General features: G+C 48.9%; 1 protein-coding gene across 13 annotated transcripts in view; it reads left to right on the forward strand.

The window, feature by feature from the left end:
• The window catches only part of NAV2 (neuron navigator 2), a 367,465-nt gene that overhangs the window by 214,874 nt on the left and 129,342 nt on the right, over positions 1 to 23,249 (forward strand). For all 13 annotated transcript variants that reach the window (XM_084772850.1, XM_084772858.1, XM_084772861.1 and 10 more), the window contains one exon: positions 2,076 to 2,465. In XM_084772850.1, coding sequence (XP_084628976.1) covers positions 2,076 to 2,465 — 390 coding nt within the window. The remainder of the gene's footprint in view (positions 1 to 2,075; positions 2,466 to 23,249) is intronic.

Here is a 23,249-nt window from a genome sequence, read left to right on the forward strand (position 1 = left end):
CATCCTCTGCCATCTGCTTCCAGTCATCTCTGTTTGGGCTACCTCCCATCCATAATCCCAAAATGCTTGCTAAGGACCATTTCTTTCTGTGTGGAACTTCAGAGTTCCTCCTCTCGGCCCATGTGGCTCTTTCTTATCCCATGGCCATCCTTCTCCTCCTTCTTCCTCCTTCCTCCTCCTCGGTACTGTCTGCTTCTTCCTCCCAAAATCCTTCTCTTCCCAAGCCCGGGAGCCCTTGCCACACCTACCTTCCTCAAGCATTGCCCACGTATTGGCTTTCTTTATTAGTCAGACAGGGAGGCAAGGTTAAATAGCAATACTTGGGGTATGTTACAGACTGCAGTAAGAATATTAGGGTGGGTAGCGGAGAGGGCAAGCAATGAACAAATACAAAGCACCAGACGAACAGAAATTGATAACCTTGCCCCCAGGTATGTTAGAATTTACAAAGAATTCAAGACCATATACAGAAGTGAAGGGAGTGAAAGTTAATGTAGTCAGATACCACCCGAAAGCGGAAAGTTTCTAAGTTAACTGCCCAGAGGAAATTGCCCCAGCTCCATTTAAATTTTGTTTTACTTGAGTTTTTCAAAACTACAGCAAGCCGCTGGAAGGGACGGGTGAACTGTGTTTGACCCGTGTGACAAACTGTGTGGCTTGAATTCCTACCAGGTCTTCCGATACAGAACCCCGATGTTGTTAGTCGTGCACATGTATGAAAGATGAGAGAAAGTGTTTATCCCTTCCCTCTGTTTAAACTACGGTTTTGTTGGAAGGGATCTCGGGTTGTTTTCATTGTTCGGCAAGACCGCTGAGGAGGATGCAGCGCTGGCACGCCTCTGTGACTTTGGCAGAATGAGTTCTCACAGTTTGTATTTGGCTTTGAAAATCAAAGAGTCCGGCTAGCCCGCTGGGCTTCTCCAGTTTCAGTGTCTCTGGTAAAGCTATAAAAGGAGGAAATGTGGGGCTTCCCCGCTGTATCAGTTACTCTTCTCGTTGCTGTGACTAAGTACCTAAGGAAAGCAACTTAAGGAAGAAAGACTTCTGCTTTGGTTCTTAGTGTAAGGGGCTAGAATTCATCACGGTGGGATGGCGAGGCAGCTGGACCACAGTCAGGAAGCAGAGATAGATGAATGCTGGTGCTCAGCCCTTGCTCGCTGCTTCTTATCCAGCCTGGGACCCCAGCTCATAGAGCGATGCCACCCACAGTCAGGGTGGGTCCTCCCACCTCCCTTAACCCACTGTAGAGTCTCCCTCACAGACGTGCCAGGACGTGATTCTCTGTCCTGTTGAGCTGTCAATCAATACTAACTGTCAAACCCATCACTGACAGGTCAGGGTTAGCCACTGTGGGTTCTGTCTTCAGAAGAACCCAAAGGCCCAAGCTGTGAAAGATGAGGTCAGTTCCAGGCTTGGGGGACAGGGGATGGGACAAAGCACCACTGGCACCCAGCTGTGGGACCTGCCTTCCTAGCCCTTCAGGTGTTTGAAGGATTTAGATCCTGATGTTGGGCCCTGTGACATCATGAGTAAGCGCGAATCTACCATCCCTCTTTGCGCCTCAGCACCTGCATTGACTCCAGGATGTTAGGGAGGGAGGGAGAAGGCGGTGTGAAATGTGGCATCAGGAGTGCGACGTGGCATCAGGAGTGCGATGTGGCATCCTGGAACAAATGGGTCAGAGGGTCCTTTGTCGCCTCTTCACAAGTTCAGCATTTTCTGCTCTCTTTCCTGAGTGGGAAAGGAGATTCCAGTTTTCTAGCAGAATGAAGTTTTGCAGTTTGTCTTTAATTAAAGAGTCGGTGAAGATTACTTTACACCACATTTTAAAAGAGAACATCCCCAGTAGGATTTTCAGGATGTGTAGGTAAATGCATCACTTATCTTTTTCCCTTTTAATAAAGGAACTACACCAGGTGGTGCTTGGTGCCTGCTGTTTTATCCTTCTTTGTAGATGAGTTGTGTGTTTTCTTTTTTCTTTTCTTTTTTTCTTTTTTTCAGTTGTGAACATTTTAAAAACTATCTAACCCGCCATGTACATTGGGGTCTAACCCAGGTTGGTTTTCTATTTTCAGTACATTAGAAACTACGTTTGACACCAATGTCACCACAGAGATAAGTGGCCGCAGCATTCTCAGCCTGACGGGAAGACCCACTCCTCTCTCCTGGAGACTCGGCCAGTCTAGCCCCCGGCTTCAGGCAGGAGATGCCCCTTCGATGGGCAATGGGTACCCACCTCGGGCCAACGCCAGCCGCTTCATCAGTGCCGAAGCAGGCCGCTACGTGTACTCTGCCCCTCTGAGAAGGCAACTTGCCTCTAGGGGCAGCAGCATCTGCCACGTGGATGTCTCGGACAAGACGGGTGATGAAGTAGACCTGGAAGGGATCAGCATGGATGCCCCCGGCTACATGAGTGACGGGGATGTCCTGAGCAAGAACATCCGAACCGATGACATCACAAGCGGGTAAGTAAACACATGCGAAAGCCTGGCCCCTCGCATCTCTTCTGTATGCTTTACTAAGAGGTCTCTAGAGCTGGTGCCGGCTGCCTCATCTGCAGCTGCCAGAGGCTCCATGGTGTCGTGGGGGGCACTGCTGGGCTGTGATTCAAGAACAGTAGGTAGACAGGCTCCGCTGGGAACCTACAACATTTCACTATGTAAACAGATCTGCTGCCTGTGTCCCTTATGCGAGTTGTGCTCTGGATAACAGCCCCGACCGGTGACCTAGCCTCCCTGGGCTTGTGCAACCTGGCTGTTCCCTTCCTCTCGGGGCTCATGCATCTCTCCTCACCCTCCCACCTTGCTCTCCTCAGCTGCACCTCCTCTTTCCATCCTCCATTTCCGCTACCTCTTTCCGGCCCCCACTACCTTTGCGCCGTTTCTGGGCTTGCGCTCTGTCTCCCTGGTCTCTGCGGGGCTTCCTCTTCTCACTGCCCATTCCATTTGAAAGAGCGTCTCATCCAGCGCCCTCACCACATCTGCACCCCATCCCAGGCTCTTTTCAAAGCTTACCACTATGTAAAGTCACTCTAAGGATGAGTTGACGCATTATTGCTGCCACCCCCGCCACACTGGGCTCTCTGAGCCCTTGGTACCCTTGTGCATTAGAACTCATGGATACCTCCGAAGGGTAAACACATGGGTGGGTGAATAGAGAGAGAAACCAAAGCTCCCTCCTCCTCTCTGAGTTAAAGACTCACCACCGTGATGCGTCTGAGGGCCTTTCACAAGCAGCAGAGTGTGTACCTAGTGTGCAGGTGGGAGTGTGTGTATGGGGCGGGGGAGTGTGGCATCACTCTCATGTATGTGGTTAATGTCACTTACATTGCACTTATCTTGCCTGCCTGAGACCTCACTCCATCACATGACCTGCTCTAAAGTTTTCTAAGATCATCTCTACCCTTAGTGTCTCTACAACAAGAACAGTCAGGGCTAGCAACCAGTTCCCCATAGACATGGGATGGAGAGCCAGTGGTGTTTCCGTCATGTTAGTAATGGCTACAGCCCCCACTAGGTGCTACACACTGGGTTGGTGGTTGTATGTGTCGCCGTGCTCTATCCACTGGGTGCCACATATTGAGTTGGTGGTTGTATGTGTCACCTTGCACCATCCTTACAGAGTCCTTAAGGGTAAATGATGTCATAGTCCTTGGCTGATAGGCAAGGAAACTGGAATAGAAGGCGAGATAACTTCCAGGTGGTTATGTATCTATTAAGAGACAGGGCTCAGAGCTAGAGAGACGGTCACCAGTTAAGAGCACGTACCATTCTTCCTGAGGACCCAACTTCAATTCGCAGCACCCATGTGAAGCAGATTACAACCACCTGTAATTCCACCTCCTAGAGATCCAACTCCTTGGCCTCTGTGGGTAACTCACTTACCTACACATACCCACCCCCAGACACATAATTAAAAATATCTGATTAAAAAACATGCTGGGTGCTGATGGCACACACCTTTAGTCCTAGCACTTGGGAGGTGGAAGCAGGTAGATCTCTGTGAGTTCAAGGCTACCCTGGTCTACAAAGTGAGTTCCAGGACAGCCAAAGCTACACAGAGAAACTCTCTCATTTAAACCAAAATAAATATAGGCCAGGCCCAGGGAAAGGAGCTCCAGAGCCCACTAGCTATAACTACTATGCTATGACATCTTGCCAGAACCTTATTGCGGTAATGAAATAGTACAACTGCTATTCTTTGTATCATTATTATTATTTTGCCCTCATATACATCTGTGTACTGTGTGTGTGCTGGGTGCCTACAAACGTCAGAAGAGGACCTTGAACGCCCTGGGACTGAGGGTTGTGAGTGACCCTCAAAGGGTGCTAAGAATCAAACTCAAGTCCTCTTAGAGAACAGCCAGGGCTACTGTCTGGCCCCAATGACAAATAGGAACAGGCATAGATCTGGGGAGGTGGTTGAGTAGGGTAGCGTAATTTCTGAAGGACCTGAGTTCAAATCCCAGCACCTACATAAAACAAAACAAAACAAAAACTGGGCATGGCTTTGTGAAGCTTAACCTGGTTTGTGGGGGAATAGAAGGGAAGAGGGTCACAGGTTTGTGGCTTGCTACCCTACTCAGAGAGTATCACACGGAGCAGGACACCTGACATTGCCATGTGCACAGCTTTGTATTCTCTCTCTCTCTCTCTCTCTCTCTCTCTCTCTCTCTCTCTCTCTCTCTCTCTCTCACACACACACACACAGATATTGAAGAATAAAAAAATCTTTAATAAAAAATGTTAAAACAGGCATAGAAGTTTGGATTTTGTACTGAAGCTAGGACCATGTTAGGTGGCAAAAACCTTCAAAACCAAGAGCTACTAATTTTTTACTCAACAGATCTCTCCCATCCACAATGGCTGAGAGCAGAGCACCAATGCCCTGATACACAGTTTGGCACAGTCTGGCCAAGTCAGCATCATTGTGTCTGTCTAGCTTTCCACGAACACTGAAAACAGTCATATGTACTATAATAAAACTGAAACACAGTTTAAACTTTTACTGTTGTTTAGGAGACCTGGGCATTCAGCACAGCTGACCTCGAGTTGGTCATTAGCCATTCTCGACGTGGTATATGTGCCCACACCCTGCTTCCTCTGAGACTTCTGTATTCTGGATCCTTGCTATTGCTGGGTGTTGGGTTGAGTTGCATAGTGCTAACAGTGTCCACAAGGTGGAGACATGCACACACTGTAGGCTGAGCCTTAGCCAAGTCTGCAGAGACTGATTTCCTTAGAACCTTGAAAAGTGCAAATGCTGGCACTGTCTTTCCATTTTGCGAAGCCGGTGCTATCGGCGTGTGAGATGGGGCTTAGAGGAAGTGTAGAGAGTGCAAAAGTGTAAGCACACCCGGACTGAAACCCAAGACCTCTGCTTTCTTTCAGGATGCTCTCTATTGTAGGAATTTCCAAACCAGACCAGGCAGCCTAGGCTTACTGCTCTTTCTACTGGGACCTTTCTAGAACACTTGCTAAGCCCACCTCCATCTGTAAAAACACATGTAGGGTTCTGCCATGAGGCCAGGTTAGCAGATCGGCTTTACATGCCCAGTACAAGTACTGTCTTTCTAACCCACTTCTTTATCTTTACATAAACTGACACAGTTGTGAGTATCAGGACTGGCTGCTTGTTCTGCTCTCCAGAATCGGCTCAGTGAGTAACATTTGAGGCAGTGGATGGAGTGGACAATAAATGAGTGAGAAACTCCATCAAGGGCTTAAGCCTCACCCAGCCTCCTGTAAGTCCTGTGAGGTTAAGCATGCCGTGTAAATTTCCTTCAACTCTTCAGTTACCAGTTGCACATTTTAACCTTCTAGTTAGACCTCTCTTTGGGGTTGCATCCTGTTACAGACAATTAACTAACAATGACACAACATCTCTGCTAGGATCTAGATGTTCTGTCTGCCTGTAACATCCGGGTGCTTGGAAGCAATGAGTTGACAAACTCATATCCAGCTGTTTGTTTGCCTTAAAGGAAACATAACCTCAGTGTCTGAGCAATCTTCCTCAGGTCAGAGGCTCTCGCAGGAAAATGTTTGCAAAAGTTGACAGCAAATGTATTCAGAAACCTGCTATAGAATTAAAGTCTGGTTTGTGAAAACCTGTGACTTTGTTTTTTAAATCATGCTGGGCCCTGGCTTAGAGTAGCAGCTGCTTTTCACACATAGCTCATCTTCTCTCTCTCTCTCTCTCTCTCTCTCTCTCTCTCTCTCTCTCTCTCTCTCTCTCTGTGAGTGTGTGTGTGTGTGTGTGTATGTGTGTGTGTGTGTGTGTGTGCTCCTGAACCTGACATCACCGCGCCGCCGTGCACTCTAGCTCAGAGCTGCATGGACAGGGTGCCTATCTCTCTGTGTGTTTATATTATGATCATCCAAGAAATTGGGCATTGGCTATACTAGAAAAGAAATTCAAGTGACAGATGAAGGTGTCTCTTAGCAAATTTCAATGTCCTGAGTCAGTCCTGTGCTTGGATTCTAAAGCTTCAGAGTGCCATGTGGCACAGAATAAAATTATAAGGGCAGATTTAGCATCCATATGCTTTGAAGGATTTTTTTTTTTCCTTTTCAAAGGCAGCACTGGGTTGTATAATCATCTGAAGTATAAATATACATGTCTTCCTGGAAAAAAAAAACCCAGACCATTTAAACTTAACCTCAAAAGTTTTCTTGCTCTGAGAACCTCTGGTGGCTTCTGTAGCCTTTGAAAATGGCTCTGAAGTGAACATAGAAAACTCTCAGTGGTTTACCGTCTTTCTCCGTGACTTACCCAGCTATGGCCCCTCACATGTCTGCACTTTCCTGCCTCTGACTGGGTGACGTGTGCCGTTGACACAAGCTGAGTCCTGTGTCTCATCACTCTGTTTGGGCCAGGCCACATCTCCTTGTAGCTCCTTTCCCCAGCAAGCCTGTCTGGCTGTGCTGAAGAACGCCACCCCGCACAGACACGCCCCCACAGCCAGGGTCTACTTCTGTGGTTCCGTGGGCCTTGGTTCATCCCTAAAGAACCAGATAAGTCTTTCTCATGTAAAAGTTTGAGAACTGGCTGGTGTCACATAATGTGGGCTAAGAACAAAAGAGACCAGAGCCAGGTGTGGTAGCACCTGCCTGTAATCCCAGCACTTGAGAGGCAGAGGGAGGCGGATCTCTGTGAGTTTGAGACCACAAAGTCTACAAAAAGGTCTACAAAGTGAGTCAAGGACAACCAGGACTACGAGAGAGAGAGAGAGAGAGAGAGAGAGAGAGAGAGAGAGAGAGAGAGAGAGAGAGAGAGAGAGAGCAGAGATTTACCCTCTTCTACCAAATGAACTGAAACCAATTCCTAATATTGCAAATTAGAGACGGTGCTTGGCCCCCAGCGAAGAGTCATGGGTTTTCAAATACACATGTGCATGGATACAAATGCACAAATGAGCCTGCGCTTTTCTCCTTGGAGCTTCGAGGAAATAGTGCCCATCAGTTTCCTAAGTCCAGATACTCAGGCATAGTAGGTAGTTTGTGTGTGTGTGTGTGTGTGTGTGTGTGTTGTGACTATTTGTGGTATCCACCCTGGCAGGACATTGGGCTTGTGGAAATTTGTCCCCATCAGCCGAAAACCCAGTGGTCCTGGTCTTTGAACACTTAGAGGAATACAGCTTGGCCTGTGGTGTCATCTAGTGGCCAGTAGGGATGTTGCTGTGGCTCTACTACTTTTGAGTGGCATAGTCATATTGAAGTGGTGATACTCAGGGCAAGAATGTTGCTCCTCAGCTATGGCTAACCCACATGGGAAAAAAAGCAAGGCTTCCAACAGTCTGATCATCAGCGGTGACATTGTCACAGCTTCTGCTCGGTTGCAGGCAATACTCCATCACAGAGGTAGGTAGATTTTTCCTGGGAGCCATGCTTCCTCAGAAATCAAGGAGCCAGCCCGCACTGACTAGCCTGTGGGTCTATCAGGATGTACCTCAGACATCGCAGGCTGATATCACAGAGTGCCTAAGAGTTGGGTCTTAAATAGTGGCCACATAGTTCTTACAGTTCTAGAGGCCGGAAGGTGTGGCAGCTGGGTTCCAGTAAGGCCTCTCTGCCTGGTATAAAAACGGTGGCCATATCTTTGCATGGCAGCAGAAGAAAAAGCTGTGTTTGCTCCTTAGAAGGATGCCAGTCCTGTCCTGAAGTGTCATGGAGAATTTAGTCCCTTTCCCAGGGTCCTGTCTCCTGGCACAAGCACAAGCATTCGGTCAATACAGGGTGCTTCGCTTCTAGGCATCACCAACAGGAGCAGTACCTTGGCTTTCTCCTCCTCATTAGGGCCAGGTCTCCTCTTGTTCTCTCAGGTCATCTTAGACTGGAAGTGACTGTGTGCTAGCCGTGGTAGAGCTACCTTAGAGTTACTCTGCATGTGCCTGTACACGTTTATTTGTGATATGTATGTGCATGCCTATGCATAGAAGGGAGAGCCACGGAAGGGGACAAAATCATACCTGTCACATGCTCTGAAGAGTAAGGTCACATTTGTCTTGAATGCTCACACACCTTCATTGATTGACATGGCGGCAGTCCCATCCCATAGTAAACAGTCCATAAATGAATGAGTGCTTCAGTTGGCCTTAAAAAACAGAAGACCAGCCCCATTCGCCTGCATGAAATGTGTGTCAGCAGTCAAAGCTCCTTTGAGCCCGAAACCCCAGCCACCTGTTCTGGCTTCTTAGCTTTCCCTGTCACTAACAGCAAAGAGAAACAGCACAGAGTGCAGCAGGCCACTTGCCAGGTGGGCCAGGGCATGTGTCCTCCCCCCCAGTGATTGTCATAAGGCTGTTGGTTGAGGTGTCTCTCACCAGGCAGCCGGTAGGTGGGGTCAAGTCTAGTTCCTAGCTTGATAGGCTCTTACCTCACTGCTCCTCGCCCACTGTCTTTTAGAACTGGCCCCAAGAGGCATGCCAGACTGCTGGTGCAGGCAAACTGGTAGAAGAGGAAGCCTACGTATGCCGTTCCCTGGAGCCTTACAAGACAAATGACTTGTAGGGAGGCTGTCCTAAAAAGCCCTGTAGTTTCCAAGGAGGCGTGGCAGAAATCTCTGATTTGGGAAGGACCCCAGTTTCTAGTATCCTGCAAAGCTTAAGAAGGTCCTTCTGCCAGCCAGCCAGCCATAGACTTTGGAGACATTAGGAAGACTGACCATTGTGGTAAGTGGGGGCCTCTTTCCCAGCAACTCTGTTGTGTTCATCAACCTTGGGGCTTTCTGAACTCCATAGTTGAGAGTTTTTGTGGGTGTTCTGTGTAGCCGTGGCTGCTTAAATAAGACCGCTGATGAGGGCCAGTTTCCAGTCCCTCTCCCCTGGGATGGTGGGGCTGAGAGCTCCAACCCACTAATCGTATGGTTGGTTTCCCTGGCAACCAGGCCCCATCCACAAAGAGCTCAGCACACAGATGCAGGTATGGTGGGAAGGGGCTTACGAGTTCTGAAAGACACTCATCTCACCCCATCACTCAGGACATTCTGAGAGTTTGGGGCTCTTGCTAATAATGAGGATCAAAGACCAAAGTGTATTTATTGTGTCATAGTGATATTGGGATTTTGGGTACCCGCTGGGAGTTCTAGGTTCAACATACAGTTTCAACAGAAGCAGAAGGGGGTTATTAGGAAATGACGTGCTTTTAAGAGAGGAGCAAGGGGCTGGAGAGATGGTTCAGAGGTTAAGAGCACTGACTGCTCTTGCAGAGATCCTGAGTTCAATTCTCAGCAAGCACATGATGAGATCTGGTGCCCTCTTCTGGTCTGCAGGTATACTTGCAGGCAGAACACTGTATACATAATAAATAAATCTTTTTTTTTTTTTAAAGAGAGAGAGGAACAAAGGTGGGTCCATGAGCTCCAGTGCCCCAATACACAAAGGATGGACCTCTATGTCATAGTGCATGGGCTTTTTGGTCATCTGCACAGGCTTTCCCTAGAACAGTCTGTCACGTGTAGTCCTTTGTACGTCTTCACACATCACATGTCTCATTAGCATCATCTCATCTGCATGTCCTCCAGGGGAGGGATTGGGTCTGGAGTAGGTTTTCCTGCCATCCTCTCGGACAACTGGGTTTCTTTTAATATTGCTAGGCCTCTTTCTCCACCCCACTCTGCTGCCTCTGTAGCAAGCCTTTTTTTTTTTTTTTTTAAGATTTATTAATTTAGTATACAGTATTCTGCCTGCGTGAAACACCTGCAGGCCAGAGGAGAGCACCAGATTTCATCTTAGATGGTTGTGAGCCACCATGTGGTTGCTGGGGATTGAACTCAGGACCTTTGGAAGAGCAGGCAGCGCTCTTAACCTCTGAGCCATCTCTCCAGCCCCAACAAGCCTTTTACTCCGACTGGGCAGCCCTCTTACTTTTACTTTGTACCTCCACAGTAAAAAGAAAAGAAGCCGTTTAAACCGAGCGGTGACCCGGTGGCCTCACAAGCTTTCACATTCTGCCAGGGCACCGGGAAGGAGACTTCTTGGTGTTAAGGATGATCATAGTTCCTGACAGAGAAACAATGGGTGGGCTCTCTAGGGGAAGTCTGGAAACAGCGCAGGGCCTCTTGACTGTGTGGTGATCCTCATCTGCGGATAATGTTGCTTGGAGTAGCAATGACAGAAAAGCGGAATGACACAGGAAGAAAGTGGCTGAATGCCGGGGACCCTGTCGATCCCTCTAACTCCCTGTGGCTGGGGTGATAAGGTACCAAGACCCAAAGACATTGAAATGTGTGCAGACTGCCAAGCTCAGCCTAGTTCAGAGAAGCCCTCAGATTCCATCCCCTCACCCCAGCCCATCCCCAGACTTAAGACGATAGAAACCAGGGAAGCCTCTATTGAGATTGAGTCAGAGCTGACGTGGGAACCAACCCAACAGGCACACGGTTAAACATGAGCATTAAACGCTCCACTGACAACCACAGTGCTGTGTCAGAGAGCCCCATGGTGACTCCCTTCCCCGCCCATGGTCTGCACTGTCGACTGTCTCATGGGAGAATACTCCCTTCCCGTCTCAGGGTTCCTTGTGGGTTAACAGCCTCAACAAGTGTTCGTCCGTGTCTGGTGTGATTCAGCTAGGCCTCAGGTGTGTACCAAGGGGAACTCCACACAGGACCCATGCGTCAGCACTGCAGACGCTCTGCCATTTGGTGGATTTCAGCTGGCAGGTGTTTAGCAAGCATCTCAGTCCCAGCCCTTGGCTGTGCCCTGGGGCGTGAATTTGTTTTCCACGGTGAATCGATTGATAATCCTTTTTGTACTCAAATTGGATCTTTGAAACTACTCTAGTGTAAGCCCGTGGCCCGCAAACTCACACTCAGAAGGAGCATTTCCGCAAGCAGGGACTCTATCCGACCCTGTAGTTTTGGGTGCATCGTCAGAAATGGGGGCTAATGCTTACTTTGCCCTTCTGTGTGCTAACTCCAACTCCAAAATTAAGATTTTTGTATGATAGTATTCTTAAAGGCACAGAAACATTATAAACTCCATGAAAAGACGGCCTCCCCTTTTGCTATTTCTTTCCCTCTGTGAGCTAGTGTTCCACTGTGTCCTTGGTGTTCTCCCATACCCTACCTCCACCAGCTAGAGGACAGCAGTGGTCTTCAGAGCCCCCCTTTGTCTGCCCCATCCTTTGCAAATGACCATATGTTGAAGAGAGAACTGAGGCGTCGGGGGGGGGGGGGTGTTGGGGAGGGGCGGTGGGCCAGCTCCTCAGTGTTTCTTATTAAGTCCTTGGGCCACTCTCTTCTAGAAACCCCAGCCCATTGTTAGCTTTTAGCTTAAACGTGAGCCACGGGTGTCGCAAATCCTTTCCCAGTTGCTTTTGCCTGGCCAGCAGCTAGAATGGGCTTGACAGATTTACGGCGGCAAAGTTGGAGAATACCAGCTTGAAGTGGAGATGAAGATGAAGGAAAACATCTGGATGGAGTTAGGAACATCCTGGCCCTGAGACAACAAGCCCATGCTGAAAGGCTCAAAACGGAGGCTGCGTGTGCCTAGCCCCCCCCCCCCCATCAAGATAAGAAACTAAGGTTTCCTTGTGAGCAACCTCCCATCATGCAGTGCGGCAGACACTGCCCCGGTGGGAGTCAGAGGACCTGTCTCTAAGTCAGTCACTTAGGGAAGCGGCTTCATTTTCTAAGGCTCTAGAGGATGTTAGCTGATGTTAGGGGATTAACCACGCTGTGATGGAGACGTGCAAGTCCAAAGCCTCCAAGGTTGTCCAGGGCTCAAGTCCAAGGACCATGTGCAGACAGGGTCTGTCTGTTCTCAAGTCTGCAGCTCCTTAGCCAAGGCTCACCTATACATCGGATCATAACCCACAATGACTGTCCGGAGTCCCCAGAGCTAAATGAGTCTCACTGAAGAGAGAGCTTCACCACAACCTGAATATCTAGGTCTCATGGCCTAGCCCACATTGACACGTACAGTTAACCCTCCCAGTCTGTCACAGGCCTTGTGTTGGATCATGAAAAGGAGTTGTCTGAGACAGGAGATAGCTCACCTGTGCCCCAGAGACAGAGAGCAACATGGCAGGAGCTCAAAGCTAGAGTACACTGTAAGGAGTGGGACCATACTTGAGAGTATGTGTGCCTCCAAGGAAGCAGGGTACCCCTCTCGCAGTACCCAGTGTCCCAGAAAGTTGCATGAGAAACAGTGGCCCACAGACACACTGGCGTGGACGCATCTGATGGCGGATACCATTTGAGACGCATATAGGAGATGGTACCCTCTGTCTGAGGAGAGGGCCTCCCAGCTCTAAACCATGGCCACGTCTCCTTCCTGATTTGGGGGATGGGAAGCAGGGGTCTGTGGCTATCCCTGCTGCCTGCTGGAGTGCGGGCCTCTCTTACCAGAGGCCTGTCTGCAATCAGCTGGTCATCTCTTTTGCCACGAGGAATTTCATATGTTTGAGCAGGCGCATTTAGAGGGGGAAGTCAGGTGTTGGCTCTGTAGAGGAGGAGGAAAGCTGTAGAGTAGGACTCACTGTGCCTGCACACACGCGTCTATTTGCCTCTGACCCCCAGGTTGCGATGTCTCTGTGGTATTCTGGCTACATACAGGGGCTGTCATCTCCTCTTCAACTGGCTAAACAGTACTTTCAGATGGAGGCCTGTTTTATTCCCTGTTTAGCACTTTATATTCTTGTTTTGTTTTGTTTTTTGGTGGGGGTGTAGTTGTTTGTTTGCTTGCTTACTTGCTTGCCTACTTGTTTCAAGACAGGGATTCTCTGTGTAGCCCTGGCTGTCCTGCTACTCACTCTGTAGATCAGGCTGGTCTCAGTTTCACAGAGATCCTCCTGCCTTTGCCTCCTGAGGTCTGGGACTAAAGTCATGTGTCGCCACCACCACCCAGCTCTCTGTTTATTTTTGGGGAGACTGAAGCTCAGACAGTGTGAGTTACTTGGCTGTGTCGCACAGTACCAAGCATTCCTTGGTGCTCGAGTCAAACCTTGTGCGTGCGCCCAGGTCTTCTCCAGTGTGGCTTCTCACTTGAGGAGGAAGAGTGGGAAGGCAAAAGATGTGAATGGAAGAACATAAAGCCCGTGGGAGTGAGGAGCTAGCCAGCGAGACAGTGCTCAGCTGGTCAGAAGCGCAGAGAATAATTATCTGTGGAGTGCTCAGACATAAACAGGGCATCTGTATCATCCCCCTCCCCAAGGCTCAGGAGCCACTGCAGAAAAGAAGACGGAAATATTAAAAGAGACAGAGGTTGAGGAGAACCAGGCAAACCAATGTATTCTAGACTTAAAAGGCCAGCTGCACGCATGAACTCTCATCAGATGCGGTTTCTTGCAAAGACTAAGCTGGTAAACACTCCAGCATGGAGGAGAGAGAAAGCTCCTGAACTCTTACCCATAGCTATTGACAGTCCATGGCTTCTGGGGGAGGAGTAGTTGGTTTTCTTTAAGGGCGTGGCCATAAACAGGGTAAGTGTGGGTGGTCTCTGAGGAATAGCCTGCACTGAAGGCCCCGGGAAGACAAGGTACTGTCTAGCATCTATCAGTGTGTCACTATTCCCACCTCGGAAGACCTGAAAACTGAGCGCAAGCGTCCTGGCCCATATCACACAGCTGCTAAGGGACCATGCTGCCCCCTGCTGGATGGGTCTAGTGTTTAGTGCTCTCCAAAGCCTGCTGGTCCTTGGATCAATAGTAGAATGAGTAAGGGAGGTAGTTGAATATTTGCTGGTTGGATAGTGTCAAGGATTTGTTTTGTTCTTGGTGCCGGGTCATAAAGAGTTTAAAGCAAGGCCAGTGTGTGTTTGGGAGAGAAGATGATGGCACAGAGCTCCAAGCCTGACACATAGTATCTTTGCTTATAAAAACTATACATGCATCGTAGGAGAAGCATTCAGCGTTTAGTAGGTTCCAATGAGCCAAGCTCTGGCCACAGATAGAGTTTAGATTTTCATTTCTCGTTGCCTGGAACACTAAGACAACCTGTAGCGAAAGTACAGATGCATGTGCTGGAAATGAGAGCTGTCAGGTGGTGGGTAAGGACAAAAACGCAGGACTCTGAGCATCTTCAAGCCTGGAACTCTGTGTATCTAGGAGGCTGCAGGAGTATTCCTTCAAAGGAAAATCTTCCAGCTGTGGATGCAGGATGCCCCATTTCCCACAGAAGTCACTGTGGCTCCATGGTCAAGGAAACAGAGCTGGGTGTTACCTTTTGGAAAATGTCTCCCGGAAAGACAGGACTCCCTAGGTTGGGCCAGATTGGAGATGCAGAAAGACCCCAAAAGTGATCTTCTAAAAAATGTTTAATCCATGCCTATTATAATAAGCACAAACTCAGACAGGCCTCCTTCCTGACCTGGTGGCTGATCTGACTATAAGGAAATTGGAGATTTTGTTTCCTGGTGGTCAGATCAGCCAGATTATGTGGCGCTTGTCCGTGCTCAGCAAGCGCTCTGCCATTTGAGCTGCATCCCAAGTTCCAGGATAAGGGCTCAGAGGCACAACGGACTATGGATACTGAGACCCACTGTCAGCTTACTGCCTGCACACCAGCCATTGTACCCCATGTGTATAGTGAATGCAGAGGTTGAAAAGGTATTAAAGATTAGAACATCAAATACTTTCTAACTGTGTGGTTTATGGAATTCAGCTTTGCCTCCACCCCCACCCCTCCACCCCCAGCCATGTTTGAACAGTGCCTTCAGCCTATCTACTCATAGCAAGTTAAAGTGAAAAGAAAAATTAGGGACCCAATCCCCAAGTCTGTGTTCCACAGCTGTTGTGTCTACAGCTCCTGGTGTGTTGATTGAAGGCCAAGTGTGTGTTATGGAGGCCACCAGTGTTAACCCCATTTCTCTTCTGGAATTTTTCCCCCAGGTTGTACCTTCCCTCAGCCTGCCCACTATTTGGCTACTGTCTGTCCAAGGAGCTAGCCGGTTTGCCTGTGTGCTTCATCGCTTGGCTTCTGAGTAATGCCTGGTTTTATCTCTCTGCTCCCATTGTTCAGCAGCTGCCTTGCCGTATAGGAAGAGATGTGTCCGTGTGCATGTCTGTGTTATATCTGTCCTGTCTGAGGATACGCCTGTGCCAATCATCCTGGCAAAGGGAACATCCTCCTGAGTGCTGTGAGTGCACTGCCGTGCCCAGCTTATGTGGTGCTGGGAACAGAACCCAGATCCTTTGCAAAAGTAGGAAAGTGCTCTTGACTGCTGAGCTATCTCTGTTCATAGTGTGTGTGTGTGCGTGTGCGTGTGCGTGTGCGTGTGCGTGTGTGTGTACTAACTTCTTTACCCCAACCCAAGGCTTCAGGATGCCTCATGATGGCCCCTCCTCTAAAAAATCCTCTCTGGTGCTTATCTCTGCTTTTATCCTTGTTGTGCAGTTGTGAAGTCCAGGACCTGGGTTCTGGTGTCCCCAGCATGCAGGCCGCTACCAACTTCACAAGGGTAGCTGCCTGAAGTTATTATCGAAAACAATGCCATAGCTCTCAACATGAGCCACCTTGAGAATAAATACCTACATGTGGCCAGGCCTTTCTGCACCAGCCCTCCCCTCTTCCAGGGACCTCTGGCCCATGTTTACCTCATGACTCAAGTCTACAGAAGAGATGTTTCTTAGTTACAAGTCAGTCACCCCTTTCTGCCTGCCCTCAGGACACCATGGCATTTATTTCAGCTACAGTTTTTACAAAGACAAGGTGAAACTTGTGAAAACCTCAAGCACAGCGCCAGACAGTTGTTTACCAGTGTCGTGGGGACAAAGGCAGTCCCCCTGGCCTGGCTGCTGAAGCCAGAATATCAAGAGAGACGCTGGGTGTCTGATCCCACCCCAGAAGGCTCTAGTCAACTTCTGGAGAGAACGTAGAGTGCCCGAAGCCAGCATATGTGCTTTCTGTCTGTAAGGTAAAGAGACTGTGTGTCATGTGACACTTTGGGGAGTTGGGGAGCAGATCAGAAATATTGCAATGACAGGTCTAGCCATCCCAGAAGTTTAGCTAGCCCATCTTGGTGTGTCGGATGTGCCTTGGGAGAGAGGATCTGTGTGAACAGGAATGTATGTGCATATAGAGGTCAGAGGACAGCCTTTGTGTGTCCTCACTTCTGACACAGGGGCCCCCTTGGTTGCCATGCCACCCAGCTAGCTAGCCCACAAGCTCTGGAGATTCTCCTGTCTCTGCCTTCGACTTCCCGTCACAGGGTGCTGGGATTACAGATTCCTGCCCCCTCGAAGTCCAGCTTTTATGTGGATTCTTGGGGTCTAAACTCAGGTCCCCAGGCTTGTGTATCACATACTTTACCCACTGAGCCATCTCTCTCCCCAGCCCAGGAAGGATTCTTTGGACGTGCGGAGACTGGTTGTGACATTCCTGTGGCCACCACGTGTTGTCCCCTCCCTGTGCTCCGAGTTCATCGTGGCTAATACTCCTCAGCCACGTGGATCTCTACCACACAGACCATTCCGGGGCCTGGAAATCTCTCTGTCTAGGCCACTAGTTAACTGATATTTCAGAAGGAACTCAAGGCTCTGAAACAATTTCTACCAAGCCCTGACCTCAGGTTGAGGGCACAGCTGGCTCGGTTTCAGTCTAGGTAGTGTGAACACAGGTGGACATTGCCTCTCGCCACAGAGGAGGCTAGGACCGGTCACTGAAGGTTTATGTTTTAAATTATCGTGACACTCTTGTCACGTCATGACAACTAATTCTTAGGGAAACTGAGGCCCATCTTGCTGATTTCCATATTTAAGGTGTTATTTCCGGTAGGTTCCTCCCAGGGTAGTTACCAATGTGCCTGTTTTAATTGCAGGTTTGGGGAAAGAGTGACCCGGAGGAGCCCAGGGCAGTTTTTAGAGTTTTGGATGATATTCCATGATACGAGTCTGGAGAATGTGTGACTGTTTTCTTTTAATTTCATTTATGTGTATTGATGTTTTGCCTGCCTATGGGCATGTGTCTAGTGTCTGCAGAGGCCAGTAGAAGGTATTGGGTCCCCTGGAACTGGAGTTAGAGACAGCTGTCAGCCACCATGTGGGTGCTGGGAATTGAACCTGGGTCCTCTGTAAGAACAGCCAGTGCTCTAAGTCACAGAGCCATCCCTCCAGCCCCTGCACACGTAACTATTGCAGAGCTAGAAACAGACAAGAGCTCATGTGAAAATGAGCCTCAGTCATCCATCAATGAAATGGGCTCGTCAGTGGCAGCCATGTGCCAGGTTAACATAAAATATTAATATAGATCAGACTTTGAGGGGAGGGAGGGACCAGGAAACTCAATACTAATTGTCCAACTTTCTTATAAAACCTTAAAGTGCTCTGGAAATTAAGGTTCTTCTTTTTTTTTTTTTAATTTCGTTTGAACTCTGCTAAGGACAGTCTACAGCCAAGAAACCATTGCCCTGGAATGTGTTTTTTTTTCCCCCTCTGAATCCCTGCTGATTCAGGAGCATCCGAGTCATGAGACTTCTTGGGTATCAGTGTGTCTCCATTTAGCATGTTTCAGGCCAAGCAAGAGCTTAAAGGGGCTTTGTCTAGAGAGCAGCCTCCTGTGTCTTAGGATACGTCTCGTCTTTCTCAGGGTGGACAGAAAGCTTGCTGCTGGTGCTAGAAATATTTGCTGCCATCCACACTAACAGTTGAGCCACAATAAAGAGAATCCAGTCAAGACAAAATCGCAGACACAGGGTGCGGGTGGGAGGCTGCCCGCCCCATTCTCCAAAGCAGGCAGTGTTCCCTCAGAGGGGTGTGTGACAGTGAGCATGTTAAACAAGAGCTCTCACAGATCGTGAGGAGAACTTTACACACGCCCATTTACTTAAACAGGAGGTGCTAAGGACACTCTGGTCATACTTCTTGGCTCTCTGTCCACTTAAGGATGCATTTCATTAGCACAGTTATAGCTCTTACTCTTGGTCCAGAGAAATAGCTTGTTGGGTAAAGGCGCTTGGCATCTAAGCATGAGTTTGATCCCCAAACCCATGGAGGTAAGGAGTAGGAGCGCTGGGGCGCTGGCTCAGCAGTTAAGGGCACTTGTTGCTCTGAGAGAGGAACCCATGCTCAACTTCCAGCATCCATATGGCAGCTCACAACCAAGCTTAGCCCTACGTCTGGCGAGGGAGGGGGGGAGGGGAGGGCCTGGTGCTCTCTTCTGGCCTTGAGAGGTACCAGGTGCACATGTGATGCTCACACAGTCATAAATGCAAAACAGCCATCATCATCAACTTCAGAATCTTTTCTTTGTATTGGATATAGCACATATACCTGTTCATGTGTGTGTGTGTATGTGAGTATATATTTATGTTTGTGCTTATAGATGTGTATACATGTGTATAGAGGTAGAGGTTAACACTAGGTATATTCCTTTGCTGTTATCTACCTTTTTGTTGTTGTTGTTGTTGTTGTTGTTGTTATTGTTTTTGTTGTTGTTACAGGTTTTCTCTGTGTATCCTTGGCTATCATGGACTCGCTTTGTAGACCAGACTGGCCTCAAACTCACAGAGGTCTGCCTGCCTCTGCCTCCCAAGTGCTGGGATTAAAGGCGTGCACCATCACTGCCTGGCTCTTTTTTTTTTTCCCCCTTTTTAATGAGTCAGGATGTGCTGGCTAATCGTATATCAATTTGACACACAAACTAGAGCTATCTAAATGGGGGAAACCTTGACTGAAACAATGCTGTCAGAAGAATTTGCCTGTAAGACATTTTCCTAATTAGCAATTAATGGGTAAGGACCCAATCCGTTGTGGGTGGTGCTATTCTTGGTCTGGATTCTATAAGAAAGCAAGCTGCACAAGCCATGGGGAGCAAGCCAGTCAGCAGCACCCTGGGAAGCCTTCCGGTTCCTGCCCTGTGTGAGTTCCTGCCCTGACTTCCTTCAATGATGAGCAGTGATATGGAAGTGTAAGCTGAAAAAACCCTTTCCTCCCCGACTTCCTTTTGGTCACGGTGTTTCATCATAGTATAGAAACCCTGAGTAAGACACAGGGTCTCACTGTGTAGCCCTGATTGGCCCGGAACTTTCTATCTAGAGCAAGCTAGCCTGCAGCTCACAGAGATCCGTCTGCCTCTCTGCCTCCCCTGAGATGGATTAAAGGCATCCACCACCACCCATGGCGAGGTCTCTCATTGGACCTGGAACTCACTGATTCACTTAGGCTGGCTGACCAATAAGCTCCAGGGATCTGCCTTACTCTGCCTGCCGACCCCAGAGTGTTGGGGATCTGAACTCAGGGCCTCATGCTTGTTTAATAGAAAATTGATCTACTGAGCCATCTCTTCAGCACCCTCCCCCCATTAAAATTCTTATAGTGCCTGTGCGTGTGCGTGTGCGTGTGCGTGTGTGCGTGTGTGTGTGTGTGTGTGTGTGTGTGTGTATCCTTAAAGAAGCTAAACCAAATGCTCTGAAAATTGGTGTTGCATAGACTTTTGTTAAAATGTGGAGCATCTCTTGCCAGGCAGTGGTTGGTGGTGACGCACACCTTTAATCCCAGCACTCAGGAGGCAGAGCCAGGTGGATCTCTGAGTTGGAAGCCAGCCTAGTCTTTAAACTGAGTTCCAGGATAACCGAGGCTACACAGAGCACCCCAGTTTAAAAAAAAAAAGATAGACAGACAGACAGACAGAATCCTGCTGTATTTTGTTGAAGATGCACAGACATCTCCCCTCTTGGATCCCCCATGGTACCAGGAACATGGTAAGAATAAGATAGTGCAATGAGGAGGTGGAATCATCTGTGTCGGAAATCAGGGAAGCGAGTAAATGGCCGTGCTGCCAGGTGCCACTGCTGAGCCGCGCCCCCACCCCCCCCACCCCCCCCCACCTCCCCACCCCCTCACCCCACCCCCCACAAACAAAAGAGAGTCTCACAGTGGAGAAGCCACTGCAGAGCTGAAGGGACAGAACTGCCACCCAATCGCCAGTCATGCTGGACCCTTTTTGGCCTGAAGGTCAATGCAACTGACTGCAAATGTGTAAAAACGGGGCCCTGACTTCTACTGGGTTTCCAAGAGATCTGACTTGAAGAATTTCCACTACTCCTGGTTGAATTTGCTTTTAAGAGTTTATGTGTAGGGCCAGAGAGATAGCTAGCTAGCTCAGCAGTGAAGAGCACTGGCTGCTCTTCCAGAAGGCCTGAGTTCAATTCCCAGCAGCCACATGGTGGCCCACAACCATCTATAATGGGATCTGACGCCCTCTTCTATCACGCAGGCACACACGCAAATAGAATACTTATGTACATAAAATACATAAATAAATAATCTTTTTTAAAAAAATATTTTATGAGTAGTGTTACTAAAATGCTGCATATGTTATAAAGTACCCCCTCCCAAAAGTCGTAAGACTGCAAAGGGCACAGTGTCTTACGTGGTGGTACACAGCCATAACCTAGAGCCCAGGAGGTGTAGGCAGGAGGATCTCAAGTTTGGGACCACCCTGGGCTACAGTGTGACGCCCGCCTAAAAGTAAACAAACAACAAAGGCATGCCAAGGAAGAGATGTAATAGAGGAACTGTGTTTTTAGGTCTCCGGGTACCCCTGTCCTGTGATGGGCAGAAATCACTGCTTCTGTTGATCGGTGTTTGAACTCGCAGGGGAGCTAGCGGAAGTGTAAGGTCCGACTTGAGGCACCTGGGCAACAGCCAGAGGGTGCTGAGCCTGGTAGCTGGTTGTAAGGAGTTTAATTTGTTGCAACCCCACATCCCAACTGTGCCTCGTGTTTGCCTACAGGGTGCTCTCGTATAACCGGTTCACCAATAGACGTGACTTAATTCTATGACATGCCCTGTTGCAGGGTGAGGGGGGCTGAGGGGGTGTTGAGACCCTGTGACTGCCCCTCAACCGCAGCCTTTCTTCTACCTGCCCCCCCCCCCCACTGCTCTGCCCTTGTGGCCTGCTGAGACTTCATCTGTCAGCTTGGCAACCTCTTTCAAACGCTCCCTGGAGGGCCAGGCTCTGTTGACTAGGGCCACCAGCCCAAGTAGGCTACACTCCTCCTCCTGGGTTCCACTTCTGCTGTGGCTGCCCTGCTTGCTTCCTTGCTTCTCTACATCCAGAGACCCAAGCTGGGGCCTTTCCACCTTCATCCCTGCCAGGGTTGAGATGGGTGTGAGATGCAGAAGAGCCAGAGAGGGAGCCAGTGTCCTGTGAACTGAGACCCACCCCAGTGAACAGTTCACGGCGAGGGTTACGTGCCCCATGCCCAGAGGTGAGGTGGGGTGGGGTGGCTTCAGGTGCCTGCTCCAGGGCTGAGCCCAAAAAAGGAAAAAGAAAAAAAAAAGGAGAGAAAGAGAGAAAAAAAAAAAAAGGAGGCGGAAGCTAGGGATGCAAGAAGAACATCTTCCTGGAAAGAGAAATGTTGCAGGCATGGTGAGATCCTGAAGAGCTAGCAGCCCCCAGGGGCAGCGGAAAGCAGTGCAGAAAAGGTAGGAAATGTGTCGCGTATCCTTCATCCCCAGGAGGTGTTGGGAGGCTTTCCCCAAATGGCTGAGGAGAATGTGCATGTGTGCTAAAGGATTGCCTATAAAGGCTCAGAAGGTGACAATGACAGCCAATGTCAGTATAAGAGGTCTCTTGTAGCCTGGTGGTGGTGGAGCACACCTTAAACCTCAGCAGAGGCAGGTGGGTCTCTGTGAGTTTGAGGCAGGGAGCTTTCCTACCGCCCCTGCCCTTGCATATATGTGGAGCGGGGGGTGCGGGGAGAGGGGGGGTGTTGCCCAGTTGGGGTCATTTATAATTCCAGTCATGTCACCACAGGGAAACCTGAGCAAGGCATTCTGGCCTTATATTTTCTCTAGAAACTGCCCTGGGTTTGGTTTGGTTTTATGTCAGTCTGGGGAATCCATCAGCAGGAAGCAATACATTTGTTATCTTTGGCTAGAATTCCCTTTGATTTCATTTACAAAAAAAATAAGTAGGGATGTGCTATGAGGAAGACAGTAGAGTCACTGAGAGGATGGCAAGGTTTGCTGAGTGACATATGTCACACTACGTTTCGTGCTCAAGGCAGCAAGGTTCTGAAAGCAAAACGTTAAGCACTTGCCTAAATTTGAATGCCACTATTTTATAATCAGCGCTGAAAATTGGCCCCATTCTCCCCCCACCCCTCAATCTTATTTTTTGCATTTCAGATGCCTCATCTTAAATCAGACACAGCAGCTGCCCGCCTTTGGTAAAGACCTTTGGTAAAGATCGGCGTCTTCAAAGGGATTAGACAGCTCAGCTAGGCTAGCATTCAGCTTGTCTTTCCGTGACCCAGAGTGAGCTTTATCCATCTAACTTCTAAGAGGCCTTAAGCTAAAAGGATCCTTTTACAGCTTCCTCCAGAAACTCAATTTACACCCTAATAAACTCAGAGAATCAATGTCACACTGGGCTGTAACCCTGGAGAGTGCCTTGAAAGCACATGTTGTTTGGCTGCTGAAGTGTGGGGCTTCGGGGCTGTCCATCAGCTCCAGCGCTGCTCCCAGCTTTATGCAACACCGTATCTGTTGATATATGCGCTCATGCATTTACGTAGATATTGACAAAGGCTCTCACTGATACCATAACTGTTGTTTTAGCCCATTTGCCTACCCTCACTTTGAAACTGAAACTGTGTCTGAAAGCTTGCAGACAGGCTGATAGGTCTGTGAAGAAAAGTAATGCCCCGGCCTGACGTCATCTCCGTCCTCCGTTCGTGCTTTCATTTCTTGTAGCTGAGAAGTATTTCCTAGTAATGGCGTGCTCTGCTGTGAGTACACTCTACTAGTGTGAGTCCATAACTGTTTGGTTCCTTCCCTTTATCCTTTCACCTCTTCCAGCTCTCC

Source organism: Acomys minous, assembly GCF_964271855.1.
Source record: "Acomys minous genome assembly, chromosome: 2".
Taxonomy (NCBI): domain Eukaryota; kingdom Metazoa; phylum Chordata; class Mammalia; order Rodentia; family Muridae; genus Acomys; species Acomys minous.